General features: G+C 42.2%; 1 protein-coding gene across 8 annotated transcripts in view; it reads right to left on the bottom strand.

Moving 5' to 3' along the window:
- The window catches only part of LOC137180183 (CREB3 regulatory factor-like), a 35046-nt gene extending 22383 nt beyond the window's left edge, over positions 1 to 12663 (bottom strand). Inside the window, exons 1-7 of one of the 8 annotated variants that reach the window (XM_067585465.1) lie at positions 12548 to 12663; positions 11819 to 11989; positions 8003 to 8203; positions 5440 to 5521; positions 5265 to 5328; positions 5028 to 5144; positions 3419 to 4235 (exon numbers count right to left, since the gene is read on the bottom strand). In XM_067585465.1, the coding sequence (XP_067441566.1) occupies positions 3419 to 4235; positions 5028 to 5144; positions 5265 to 5273 (943 nt within the window). In that variant the 5' untranslated portion in view covers positions 5274 to 5328; positions 5440 to 5521; positions 8003 to 8203; positions 11819 to 11989; positions 12548 to 12663. The other 7 variants (XM_067585469.1, XM_067585466.1, XM_067585463.1 and 4 more) reach the window with 7 other exon arrangements.
- Positions 12664 to 14078: the final 1415 nt, after the last annotated feature.

Genomic DNA, 14078 nt, shown 5'->3' with positions numbered 1-14078 from the left:
AACATGCAAAAAGCTCCAGCAGCAGGAGGAGAGAAGAGATGCTTCTTCAAATCCATCAGAGCTGGGTTCAAAATATTTAAAAAAAATAAATAAAAAGGACACAGCGCAATAATGGAAATAATAATTTCTAGCAGGATTAAATCAGACTGAAAGTTAATCACCATGAAGTCCTATCCTAGCCATTAACCAGGGGCTGGCCAGTCCACACACACACACACACACACACACACACACACAGATGGCTTATGTAACATCATGTCGTCTGGTCCAGTGGTCTGCAGATAGCGCCATTGTCTGTACTCTCCCCTCAACTCGATCTTTTGCTCCACAGCTCTCCGTTTTATATACACACACACACACACATACACACACTTTTCCATCCATCATGCAGCTCTTTATGATCGCCAGGGGCAAATGGTAAGAATTGCTCGACCATGCAAACACACACACACACACACACACACACATTGCCACAACAATGGAGGGCAACAATGGTGTCTCGCGACGGTCGAAATATGACCCAGGACCTGTCTTTGAGAGCGAGCCAGCGACCTCTCCATTACCTTGCAACAAGACGCCTGAGATTTGTTTATCTAACGTGAGGACGTTCAGAGGGAGAAAGGGCCTGGGAAAAAGATGGTAATCTGAAGTGAAGTCAGTTTGCATGTATGTTATCTAATATACATGTTTATATTTCATGTCCTGTAGTCTGGACAAGAAATGACCTTGTGAATTTTTCATGTTTAGCTGCTGCTCTAAGCTCACAGCAACCAGCAGCTTCTATATCTATTAAATATCTAATGTTTATTATTGTATTGTAAGTTGTGGAGGAAAAGAATGGTCAAAATCAAAGCAGCAGAAGCCGAAAAAATCCAGACTCTTTGTTCTCTCTGGTATGAATCAAGGTCCAAAAATGCTGGATCCTACACTTCCCATAATGCAACTCAATAGCGTCTTTCATTAGACCCTTCCTGCCTGGTAAACGCCCACTTCCATCAACTCCACACCTTCAGTTTACAACACAGGCTTTCTGTTTCTGTGAATCTGTTGACTCCATTACCAAACAATCATCGAGGTTATTTTCTCACAGAGGACAGTTTACCGTTTTCACAGGTGGTGTCGTTTTCCCCGTGACTAGTAAACAAACTCTGACGCAAAATTGACGGAATTCCCCTTTAGTTAAATACGGTTTAAGTCTTATATGGTGTAGATACTGGAATCCTATGATATATCTTGCATTTTGTTTAACATTTTCAGTATTTTTTCATCATCATGTATGACATGTACACTCACCGAGCACTTTATTAGGAACACCTGCACAATCTAATGCAATCCAATACAACAGCTCTGCCATTAATTCTACTTTTACGAAGCTTATACGTTTTAAGTTTTTGTTGATATTGTCAGAAAGGTGATAATTCTACTTAATGTTTATTATTGAGATTATAGTGGGTGGTGGTGGTGTACTGGAGCGCATTATATTGAAAAGTGTTCCTAATATTTTGTCCACGCCATTAACAACATACATGAGATGGGTGTTATATTGCACAGGCGTTCCTAATAAAGTGATTGGTGAGTGTATGTATCACCTGATTTTTATTGGTCATTATGACTGTTTTGATTCATATAAAGATTCAGAGGCCAATTACAAATGTCTAACTATTTTTTACTATAAAAATTACACAAATTTAGAATTCACTGTATACTGTGTTTGTGGTACAAATGTGGGCAATACAATAAGTTTGTCAGTCTATAGCTGAGCTGATAAGTCACAGCTTTACTACATGTTAACCATCCTAAACATGCGTTTAGTTGAACTTTATTAAATTAGCATGAAAAGATGCACAGTGTCTGTTATTCACTGATTTATTTTTAACATTTTTTCCTTTATTTTAATATCTGACAGTCAAGACGTGGGACAAGAGAGACCAACACCCAGTGAGAATAAAAACAGACATGGTGTGGTTCCATGTATGTGTCAGAGACCACGAGTTCAAAAGGACATCCCAGTCATCTTCAAGATTTGATTTTGCAGCAATTTATTATTATTTTTTCTATGCAGCATCTGACTGTATAGTACAGTGAGTAAGGATCATAGTTAGATAATACTGTCAACCCACGATAGTAGTGAAGGAGAGATAAATGAGGTGTAAAGAAATAATTAGGGTTGGGTATTGTTTGAATTTCACTGATTCTGACTCTGCTTATTCCGGTTATATATATATCTTACTTTGACTTTTATTGTTTCATCAAAATAAATAAATTCAAAGTCTTTTTCACTGAACATTCACAAAGTAAATACATACAATAAAAACTTATGATCCACAGTCAACACATATATTCTTGTTGATGCTGTGGTATTTAACACTCCTTAGTTTTCTCTTTGGTTATGTTTCCCTTTATTGCCAAAGAGAACGGTGTGTTGTGGCTTGTTATTCCTGGCTCTGCTAGAGGTGCTAGCGAGGTGCTAACGCTGGCTGATGACACACTCGGGCTAAGAGACCGCGAGACATCAAACGCCGAACATTCTTTGAGATCGACGCCGTGCTGCCTTAAATGTTTTGGTCAAATCTGATGTGTTACTTGACTTACTGCTAATTAGCTTCCCACATGCGTCGCACTTTGCCTTGTTGTTTCCTTTGATGAAGTGAAGCCACATTTTGGAGTGTTTACTGCGCTCCATCTTTGTGACATTAGCCGTGCATGTTCCTATCTAAAAAAAAAAAAAAAAAAATCAACACGCTGTTGTGTTGATGCGTGACGTAAACAGGTCCTGGCAGATATGTGGCCTTTGTTTGCAACAATAAAGGGTCACTGTGTTTAGGAACTGATAAGCAGCACCGAAATTCAAATCTGTTAACAGGTACCTGGTTTTGGCGTTGTGGATTTGGTTATAATTTGGAACCGGTTTTCGGTTCCCAACCCTTGAAACAACGAGGCAAAGACAGAAATGTTTTTGATCATGAGCCACCGGCTGAATGTTTGTGCTTGTCTGTGCAGCTTTTGAAGCTTCTTTAAAATCTAGTTCTACTGCAACGGTTGTTTAACAATCTGTTCCAACTTTCATACTCTATTTAGCATGTTAAACTACAACCCCACCCCCTCACTTAAGAAAGACAGTGTGTGGCTGTTACAGATGGTATTTGAATGGATGAAGAGGCTCCAACCCTCAAAGCCATTTCAGAACAGTAAAACTGTAGCCAATGAAGCGGTATGTTGTCCGGGAATTACACCCGCAACTTTGGTATTTATGTGCCTCTACTCAGCCAACCAAGATGTACAAGGCGGTCTGAGGTCTCGTCTGGACCCGAGACAGATTAAAATGGTTTCCGTGTGGGCAGACAGGCTGCTGGCAGAGCTGTGATGAGCTGAGATGTCCTCGCCACACAGATACGGACAAACTGAAAGCAGAACTCACCACATTCAGTTTCCGAGGAACTGGAGAGTTCAGCTTCCACCGCCGTCTCCTCCGCTCCCTCCTCCCCTTCGTCCTCTTCGTCATCCTCCTCCTCCTCCTCTTCCTCCAGCTCCTCGTCCTTTTCCTCCAACTCCAGCTCAGACCCCTTGGCCTGGCTCTCCTGCCTGTCCCGCACCTCCTGCTGAGTCTCCCCCACCTGCACCTCCTCTGTCTGGGAGTTGTGACCGGCCCCCGCTCCCAGCTCCCCGCCCTGGCCCAGGGAGTAGTTGTGCTCCTCGCTGCAGTGCTCCAGAGCCAAACCTGCCGCCGCCGCCGCCGTCACCACCTCCTCTTCCTCCTGTGCCACCTGATACACCTCCACGGTACGCTCCCTCGACATCCCCCCATCCTGTCCTGCCCCCGCCGCTCTTCCCGCAACACTCAACTCCCTCTCGGTTGTCGTGGTAACGCAGATATGCCCCTCCTGCCTCCCTGCAGCAGTGGCCTGGACCTCCTGGGTGATGGGAGGTGCTGTGTGCGATGTCGGCGCTTTGCTGCTCTTCCTCCTCCTCTCCTCCTCCTCTTCCTCCTCCTGCTGCTCCTCCTCCCGGCTCCTCCCCCAGCGGCCCATCAGGACGGCCTCCTCCGAGCAGGCCAGCAGCTCCCCCCCTACACCAAGGCCCAGCTTGGTGTAGCGAGCCATCTCGTCCAGCGCCGAAACATCCCAGCGCTCCGGGTGCAGGTCCTCGCCGAAGCCACCGTCGTCCACCAGGTCGCTTAGCAACTCAAAGGGCCGTTTCCTTGGCGATGCCGGGGAGCCCAGCATGAGGAGCACGCTCTAAAAGGGGCCAGAGATATGTTTAAGTGGGGGGGGGGGATCCTCAGTAATTATCCTCATTGTTCTGGACAACATTTTAAACTCTGACAAGAATATTATTAATTATATGAAGTATTTAACTTAATATTATTATCAATTTTGAATTATTTACACCATACAAAGACAGACTAGCCAAGACAGAATCATGTGTAGAAGCCTCCAACGACTTGGCGCATCAATATCGATGCAGCAGAACTACAGATATCATCTTTTTCATCCCATGCCTGGCGAACCAGGCACCTACATTATCCACAATGCAACTCAAATTCAATCTAACCCTCCCCAACCCTCAAGTGACACCACATGAAGCAATTTATCAGGTGTTTGCGCAACCTCTTCTACAACTACAGACAATTTTTCCCCATATGCACCTGAGATGCCAGGTGAATGCAATCAACTGCAAAAAAAAAAAACCCACTTCTGCTTCACTAACTTCCACAATCTTGACATAACGCAGACCTTTATTGTTGTTCATTATTGTGAGGAAGTAGTTCTAAAAGGAGGTGTGTTGATCTTGGGGTTGAGCGACAACTCTCAGAAGGCTGAGGCATATTTTTTAATTTAAAATTTAATAAAAAAGAAAATCACTTTAAAGGTCATCCACTCATTTCCCATAAAAAAAAACAACCTTATTTTATTGTTTTCAAACCAACAAACATTTACAAGGATTTTCAAAGCCCTTGGAGAAGCCTCATCATGAGCCGCTATAACTTCCGAATCGAATTCGCGTCTCTCTACATCATGTCGTCTCACCTGGTCGTACTCGGTCCTGCCCCCTTGTGGCGACATGGCCAGAGGGTAGGGGCTCAGCAGACCCCTGTGGCCCCCGTAGGCCTCGCCAAATGCCGGCTCCATCCCATTCATACCCGGCTGAGGAGGGGGAGAAAACACACACACACACACAGAGTCAGATACAAATCTACCACAAGCAGGATCACTGATAGGTGATGGGTGAGAGCCGCTTCAGTTTCCGCGGTGTTCCTACTTTACCTGAGGCATGCCCGAGGCGGGAGGGTGTCAGTCCGCGGTCACAACGTCAGTCAAGTGAGTTCTGCTGCAAAAAAAACAAAAAAAAAAACACAACCGAGCTCAAATCAGAACATTGAGACGTGACAAAGGAGGAGACGGGAGAGGAGAGTTCATAAGAGAAGAGGAGGCGAGTTACCTTAAGTTGAGAGTTGAAAGGGTCAAGAGGTCGAGCCCTTTTCACATGACGCAGCCCTGCCTGCAGCTCTCGGCCTCCCCGACTGGAGGAGGAAAAAAACAAAGCAGGTACGGGGAAGCAGGAAATCAGACACGGGTTCAACAGAGGCCACAACGCAAATTATACAGTAAGCAAACACATCGTTACAGCTTTAAGATGTACTGTATGAGGACGTAATGTGTATTTGTGTCACGCTTAAGTATAAAGTGGACACTGCCAGAGTTTAACAGTTACAGTATATTGTTTTCATATTCAGTTTGTTTGGTCTGCACAATAAGAAGAGCTGACAACAGAAAAGAAGGAAAAACACAGGCTTTAAATGTGTCATTTTATAATAACAAACCTGTGAGTCTTTCTCAGATTGGTGCGCTTTTTCTTTTTTTTTTTGAAACCTTTCAGAAAAAAAACCTTTCAACTCTGTAATCTGTTGTGAATCTTCTTTTGTTGTGATGTGTTTTTTTTTTTTTTTCCTTGCATTTTCCTGTCTATGAAGTTAAAACATTTATATCTTTTTTATCTGCTCAGATGTGCTGGCTATTGTTGGTCACATTAGCCGGCTAGTTTTTCTATTAATACATCTATTCATTCCACATGAAAAGAAAAAAAAACACACACAGTGAAACTGCCAGAAAATGTAGGACATATCACTTCCTAAGAAAAAAACCTGCCAACAATGAGTATTTAAAACAGCAAATGCAAAAAGCTTTCATGCACCAGATAAAGGCGTAGCAGCAAAGTATTTGTGTAGCATTTGTAGATGAACATGTAGATAATCACCAACAAGCATTTGTTATTTCGGTACTATGCGCTGTTAGTATCACAAGCTGCATCAAACGATATCTCTGATGTTAATTTGTTAAAGATTACACAACATATACAGGAGGAAATGAAGAAATAAATGAGCTGAAATAGTGAAAAGATGAATTAGAGCGAAAGTTTAACACCTCTCAGAGGCAGAAATCATCTAACTGATCGAGTTAAAAGCTCACTGGGAGAAGCAAGAGGAGTTCAGTGAGTAAAGGCCGGGAGATGAGGAGGAGGAGGAGGAGGCTAATACCTGGAAAATGTTCTAAGCTAGCTAGGTTAGCAGAGCTGACGAGCTGAAGTTAGCACTGTTAGCTTATCATGCTAGTCCAGGGTCATGAATGGACAAGAGATATTCATATTTTGACCTAATTCCTTCTTTACAACACAGTTTTACATGATAAGGATCTCATTATTCTATATTTTTCCTCATTGTCAACAAATCCGATGAAAAGACCAAAACAAACTCTGATTTCTGTATCCTGTCTGTGACGTTTGGGGCTGCGACAAATGATTATTTTCATTATCAATTAATCCGTCCAATGTTTTTCAATTAGTCGTTTTGTCTATGATATATATCAGAAAATAGTAAAAAATGCCCTTTTTAATATCCCACAGCCCAACCATCAGTCCAACACCCAAATATATGCAGTTTTAACCTCACAGAAGACAAAGAAAACCATAAAATCCTCACATCCGAGAAGCTGCAACCAGAAAATCTTTTAGTTTTTTTGCTTAAAAAATGACTACAACGGTTATTCCATTATCAAAATACACTGGTTCCTACTAGAGCTAATGTCGATTTGAAGGTGTTACGTGTCTTACATGATAGTAAAGTGACTATCTTTAGATTTTGGACTGTTGACCTTTGAAGTCGCCACCACGAGCTCTAAGAAATAACATTTTATAAACATAATGATTCATCGAGAAAATTGGAAGATTAATTGCAGTCGTAGTTCCTACTGAAGACTAAAATCTTTCAAAAACATATTGTTTAATTTTTAAATAAGGTTGAGAGATTTTATAGTTTTCAGCAAATGTTGCTCAAACAGGAAGGAAAACTGCATTTTTCAAGGACTATTTTCAGCGGTGGATGAATCCACGTTTGGTGCTCTTGTGCTCTTGTGGGTATTTCCGGCAGCAGGACGGTGTGTGTGTATGTGGCATTGAGTCAAAATAAACTACAGTGTGTGTTTTCATGGTGTTGAAGGAACATATCACCCAGTGCAGCGGTGTGACTGATGTGTTTTTAATCGTTTTGAGAACACAATGGAGCTCTATGGAACGGAGGGATAAGATGTATCAGGCTTTGGAAACTTATTAGTAGAACAATCCATTGTTGGTTTTGGTCTTTTTTTTTTTAAATGGGATTTTATTTCACAACAAGCAAAACACAGTCAGCTTTATCCTTTAACCTAGCTAACTCGTCCTCTAAAAAAAAAAAAAACTGCTTCTCTGACTCCGCCTAATACGGTTAAACTCAACCAATCAGATCGTTTCTGCCCGCCGAGCCGCTCCGCATCAGCTAATGCGTGTGAAACTAAAACTCCCGATTCTTCCTCAGACAAGAGGAGGCCACAATGCAAAGTACTGATCAGACCAAGCTTCTTTCAGACGGGGGGGGTGGGGGGGTGGGCATGATGAAACACCGAGCAACACACACTCTCACACACACACACACACACCACTGCAGAAACAATGCAGACCTACTGTTCAGTACCTGTAGGAAACCAGGAGAAAGCAGCTCACACTGACCCGGGTTCAGTGATTCGAGAACAATGCCATAACACATTCTCTGTGGATTGACCTCAGGCACACAAGAATGAGGAAATGAGGATTGGCTGGGCGGTTATGACACTGCCTTGGCACGCCACATGGAAAACTGGTATTTGGCACACTGAGGCAGCCAGCTACCGACATACTGTGTACACAAACACTTATCAGACACATACAGCGTTTTGAAGTAGATAACAAACTAGTGGAATGAACGGAATAATCCCAGCAAGCTACAAACACACACAAAGAATATACTTTTTTTTTTTTTTTTTATCTTTAATTTACAGCAGTGGCACAAACTCTGTGAGAACGCACGAGGGTTACGCCTTTGTCCGCTTGTACCGACAGTTGACACAAATTACTCTTTTAGTTGCAAATAAGATAAATCCCAGTGACTTTTACTGCCGTATAACTTTCAACTCTGTCCGAGAAGGAGCCGCATTCATGCAGCTATATTATATTATGTTTCATACTTCAAATAAGGACGACACACATATGCAAACTCATTCACCTCAATGACGTACTCTCACCCTTTCCCTTTAATCTGCTTTGTTTGGCTACAGTGCTCTTCTAGGTATTTGCTGTTGATACAAGGTAAATTTACACGACGCGCTCGCGGATTATTATTTATATTTGGTCATATTCCGGCTGATATAGGAGTCAGGCGTATCTCTCCGTGGAATAACAAACCCCGCGATTGTTTATTGGTGTGTTGGTTCAACATAGAAGTCGGTCCAAAGGTCTCTGTGCTCATAACCACACTCTTGACAGGCAGGAGTTCATGGTAAGGCGACAGGGAAACAAAAGGAAATTGCTCCGTCGCAAAACGCCATGTGGGTCAATAACCACCAATAACCGTCGGCTTTACCTTCAGATAACGATCCGTTTATGCTTTTGTAAACAAGACTTCTAGAGCAAAGCGGATGCCAACGCTACTGCGGTTTATGTAACAACTACCCCCCCCCCCCCCAAATACATACTGACAGAACAAACACGTGCTACATGTAGTGCAGTCTGTGCATGCTATACCTTACTTTCTCTTGTTATACAACACAAATCAACAGAAATGTCAACCTTACGACAACACAGGCGACTTCCAGCCGTACACAAACACACACATGACTTTTGTATTAGAATATATTAGTAATACACAGGAGCAATTATCCCCCCCAACACTGTGCGGGCACAGAAAATGAGAAATAAAAAAAACGACCCCGTATCCTTGCAGCAGCTTGTTATGTAACACAGGGCAGGATAATCAAATGGATTCATGTCATAATGTATCCTAGCAAAACGGTTTTATGACTGATTAAGATGCTGTTTATTTTCTCCAATGACTGATTCATTGTTTGATCTCTAAAATGTCCAAAAATGGTTCAAAAAAATTCCCAACTCCCTAAAGCCCAAGGTGACATCTTTAAACTGCTTGTTTGTCTGACCAACAGCTTCAATTATTAACAAATATATTCAGTTTACTATCAAGACAAAGAGATGCAGCAATTCTTCACAACTGAGAAGCTGAAACTAGACAATGTTGAGAGTTTTCACCTGAAAAAATGGACTTAAACGTATCATCAATTATCAAAAAAGTTGCAAATTGAATAATTGACTAACTTTCATGGTATTACAACATGTTTTGGGTGGAAATATTTTTCATACATATGGTGGTAAAACATGTATAAAAGTGAGTTATTATGCTTCCTAAGTTAATGTTTTAATAATAACCTTACAGTAGGTGTTTTGTTCCATACTGTATCACTTGTTTCCCACTAAAAATCTGTTTCACTATAATAACTTTTAAAATAAATGCATGTCAGGATGACTATGGATGTTTTAACGCGCAGCTCCTTCAATCCAAACATGTGCCAAACACACACACATCTGAGAGTTTCAGCAAGTCATTATGACAGCGGACCATGAGGCATATTTAGAGCATGAGCAGTCTGACCAGACAATGAACCTTTAGCAGCTGGAGGCCTCTTCAGGAAAAAAAAAAAAAAGGGAAAAAGAGCCCTCCAGTATAACAGAGAAACAGCTCGGCAACGGATGGATGGATGGAGGTTACGCACGGAGATACGAGAATGGTGGTGTAAATAGTAAAATGAGTCCATAAAGAGGCTGTGATGGCAGAGAGTGTGACCGAAAACAGCGCGGAGGAGACGGGAGAGCGGGGGGATGGGGGTTGGAGGGGGGAGGAGGGGGGTGTGTGGGGGGGGGGGGGGGTGGAGGGGTGGGGGGGGGGACGGTCTGGCTGTCTGGGAAGCCAATTTGCCAAATTAAAGCCCCCAAAATCTGAGCGGCGGACAAAGCTTCGTCTCGCCTGGGGAATCTCCCTTTCTCTTCTAATTAAATTTAATAGAAAAAAACTTCAATCCAAGCGTAGGATAAAAAAAAAAAAAAGATCAAAGACCATAAACGACATGGATGCGCCCCTAGTCTCTCCTCTCCGTGTCCTTGGAGCTCCGTTTCCCGTAACGATGGAGAGCCAAAGTGGCCCGGTCTGCCGCCCCTCGCCTCGCTCTCTCTGTCCCTCCGGTGCGCGTCCACAAACTCTCCCCCGAAAAAAAAACCTGTAAAAAATCTACCGACGAAGCGATCGGTGCAACAGAGCTGATGGGACATGACGGTGCTGTGTGTCCGCACAGCTGGACAGAACAACAGCAGCAGCAGCGGCAGCGGCGGCAGCAGCAGCAGCAGCACACAGAGAGCCAGAGCAGGGAAGAGGTGCCATGGTGGCAGCCAGTGTCCCGCATGGCACGGCGAGCCGAAGAGCCGCGCTTCCCACATCCAGACCCGCTCTCCTATCTCAAACTGCACATTCACATTAAATGCAATCTTATTTATTAAAAAAATATAAAGCATAAACTCCTACCCCACAAAAAAAAACACACCAGCCGAACGCGCGTCGCAGAGTCTCCAGCCCAGACAACAGGGATCCTTTCAGCGCACAGACAACAATAAAAATGGGGCGCAGCTGGCAGTGCCACCGGATGTCCAATATTAATTGTTAATACGGCCGATTTCTGAGCATGTGGGTCGGCTTCAGCGTTTTAACAGCTGCAGCCACATGCAGATATAAAAAAAGTCTGTTCTGTGTGTACACAGCCTCGGACTTGTGTAAAGTTAGAGAAGCTTAAATCACACAACAAGTTTTGGCTGCTGTTTGTCCACCTGCAGGTGCTGCTGCCGAGTGGTGGTGAGGTAGGTAATGTTACAGGCCCAGGCAAGTCATTTAGGCCTACTGTACTCGGTATATATTAAAATCCAGGCTTTAGAAGCAGAAAGCTATAAAGTGTATACGTTTCAAGTAAAAAAAAAAAAAAATACAGCGGACGCAATTTTATCAGCCAAAGTGTGCGCAAGAATTTTTGGTAAATATATGAAAAAAATCTCATAATAAGTATTTGTATGATTTCCTATCATGAAAGAAGGGCTGTAGAAATGTTATTAAGCTACAAGTTTTAAAATACACACGCTACAGATATTGGCGAATAGGATTAAAGCTTACATCTGATGAATAATATTTGGAAAAGGGTGCAATTAAAACATCCAAAGTGTACTCCAGTGCCATGCACATGCATTTACTGTATGTAAATCCATGTGAAAGTGGCCATGTTTTTCTTAGAAGACCGTGAAAAGCCTACATATATTCCATCTGCATGTCCCCCTCTGTTTGTCAGTAACTTCTCAGTCGTTGAACTTGATGTAAATGTGCATTTATTTGCTTTGTGTGAAGGCTGTGAGGTAGGCTTTTTTTTACCTTATGTGTCCTCGGATGTCCCCTCGGAGTTAAGGCTCCTCCGGACCGGGGTAAAATGTCGGCCTCGGCCTCTCCAGATGATATTATTACGCACCATCCACGGAGAGGAGGAGAGGGAGCGCGCATGGACAGCAGCAGCAACGGCCGCTCAGCCCAGAAATCCCGTTTCACCTAAAGCCCACATGCAGGAAGTTAGTTTACAGTAGTATCGCGCTGGCCTGTATGGCGGATAAACTGGACAGAAAAGATGGTTTTTAGGACTGTTAAACACCCCCCTCTCCTCCTCCACCTCCTCCTCCTCCTCCTCCTGTCTCTCCTTCCCCTCCATTGGTGCACAAGCCTACCGTTTTGGAGATGAGAGGGTGGGAGAATAAAACCAGTCATCTGTCCCCTGAAGCTAATTCCTTTTATTAATAAAGTTTTGCAAGCGTGTACAGCGCCCCCCCTCCCTCCTCCTTGTTGGACATGGTGCCGTTCCGCGGGGCGCACAAAACAAGACACTTTAACAACCGACGCCGCGGTTTAAAAACCACTTTTCTGGGTCGATAGAGAGATTACAATGCAAATAGACAAGGAGGGCGTGGATCCGCGCGGCTGGATGTGTTATGGTTCCTCTTTGTTGTTGTTGTTGTGAGTCAGTGTTGTTGTTGTTTACGCGGTTAGGGTTAGCTACATATTTCAGGGCTGAGCGGAGCGTAAAGGTAGATAAAGGAGTTGTGAGTGACTGACCTGGTCGAAATGGGAAGTGTGTCAGCTGTAAAAACAGTTGCAGCTCTCATCGGTGGATTGGGGGGCACTTGAGATCACGAATAATCCCGCAGAGAAACTGTCAATCTCCAGAGATTAGTGTATGTGACTTCTGGCCGGGGGTTCAAAATAAAAGAAGCGTTAAGGAAAAGACGTGAAATGTTGAATATTATGTATATTTAAGGTGGAAGTACTCAAATCCTTTACTTCAGTAAAAATACTAATACAACAATGTAAAAATACTTCATTACAAGTAAAAGTTCTGCGTGACAATTCAGATTTTAAGTAAAAGTATAAGTATTATGGGCTTGATGTAGTTAAAGTATTGCAGTAAAAGTAGTGGTTTGGTTCCTCTGACTGATATATTATTATATATGACATCATTAGATTATTAATACTGAATCATCAGTGTTAGAACAGCATGTTACTGTTGTAGCTGCTGGAGGTGGAGCTAGTTTCAACTACTTTATATACAGTTAGCTAGTTTAGTCCAGTGGGTCTCAACCTAGGGGTCGGGCCCTTCCAAAGGGTCAGCAGATAAATCTGAGGGGTCATGAGATGATTAATGGGAGAGGAAAGAAGAAAAACAAAGTGCTGATACACAAATCTGTTTTCAGTTTTTGGACTTTTTCTCTGGTCTTTGATTTTTGGTGAAATATTGGATCATTTGAACATTTATTGAAATGAAACCATGTGAGAAGTTTAGAGGGAAAAATCACTGTTTGGTGGTGAAATGTGACCCCGACTACACACTGCTTTTTATAAGACATCAAAAGCCAAAAAGGTTGGAAACCACTGGTTTCATCTTTAACAATGTGTTGTATTTTAAAAGCTTGTTATATTATCCATTGTGTCAAATCTTCACCTGAAAAGTAACTAAAGCTGTCAAATAAATGTAGTGGAGTAGAAAGTACAATATTTCCCTCTGAAATATAGTAGAGTGGAAGTATAAAGTAGCATCACATGGAAATACTGAGGTAAAGTACACGTACCTAAAAATTGTACTTAAGTACAGTAGTTGAGTAAATGTCCTTAGTTACTTTCCATCGTGTAAATTACAGTGTTGCTGATACAAATGATTGTTTGTAAGAATGTTTTAACAATTTGTGTTAAATGATCCCAATAAGAAAATTGTTTTTTTGCTGTTCTGCACCATACACTACTATAAACTCAGTAATAATATTAGAAAAATATTTGAGTCTAATATTAATCTTCAGTATGTTTTATTTTCTCCATTACTCATTTGGTTTCTTTTTCTTTAAAGGATATTTTTATTAGTTTTCCCATCACACATACACTATACATACCACCTTCCACCACATACTGTATCTTCCATCAGCACAGGCTATTGGAGCTATGATAAAAAAAAATGCATTTAAAAGTTATTTTACACTTGAAATAGTATTTGAAAACTGCTAAATTGCAGAAAGATCAATCTGGAAATGTATGTATTTTATAGGCTATGTATGGTACGGTATCGGTTACAAATAACAACAATTTGAGTATTGAAATA

This window comes from Thunnus thynnus, chromosome 3 (genome assembly GCF_963924715.1).
Source record: "Thunnus thynnus chromosome 3, fThuThy2.1, whole genome shotgun sequence".
NCBI classification, from domain to species: Eukaryota; Metazoa; Chordata; class Actinopteri; order Scombriformes; family Scombridae; genus Thunnus; species Thunnus thynnus.
The sequence above is the reverse complement of the archived record's forward strand: the minus strand, read 5'-3'. Positions and strand labels throughout refer to the sequence as shown.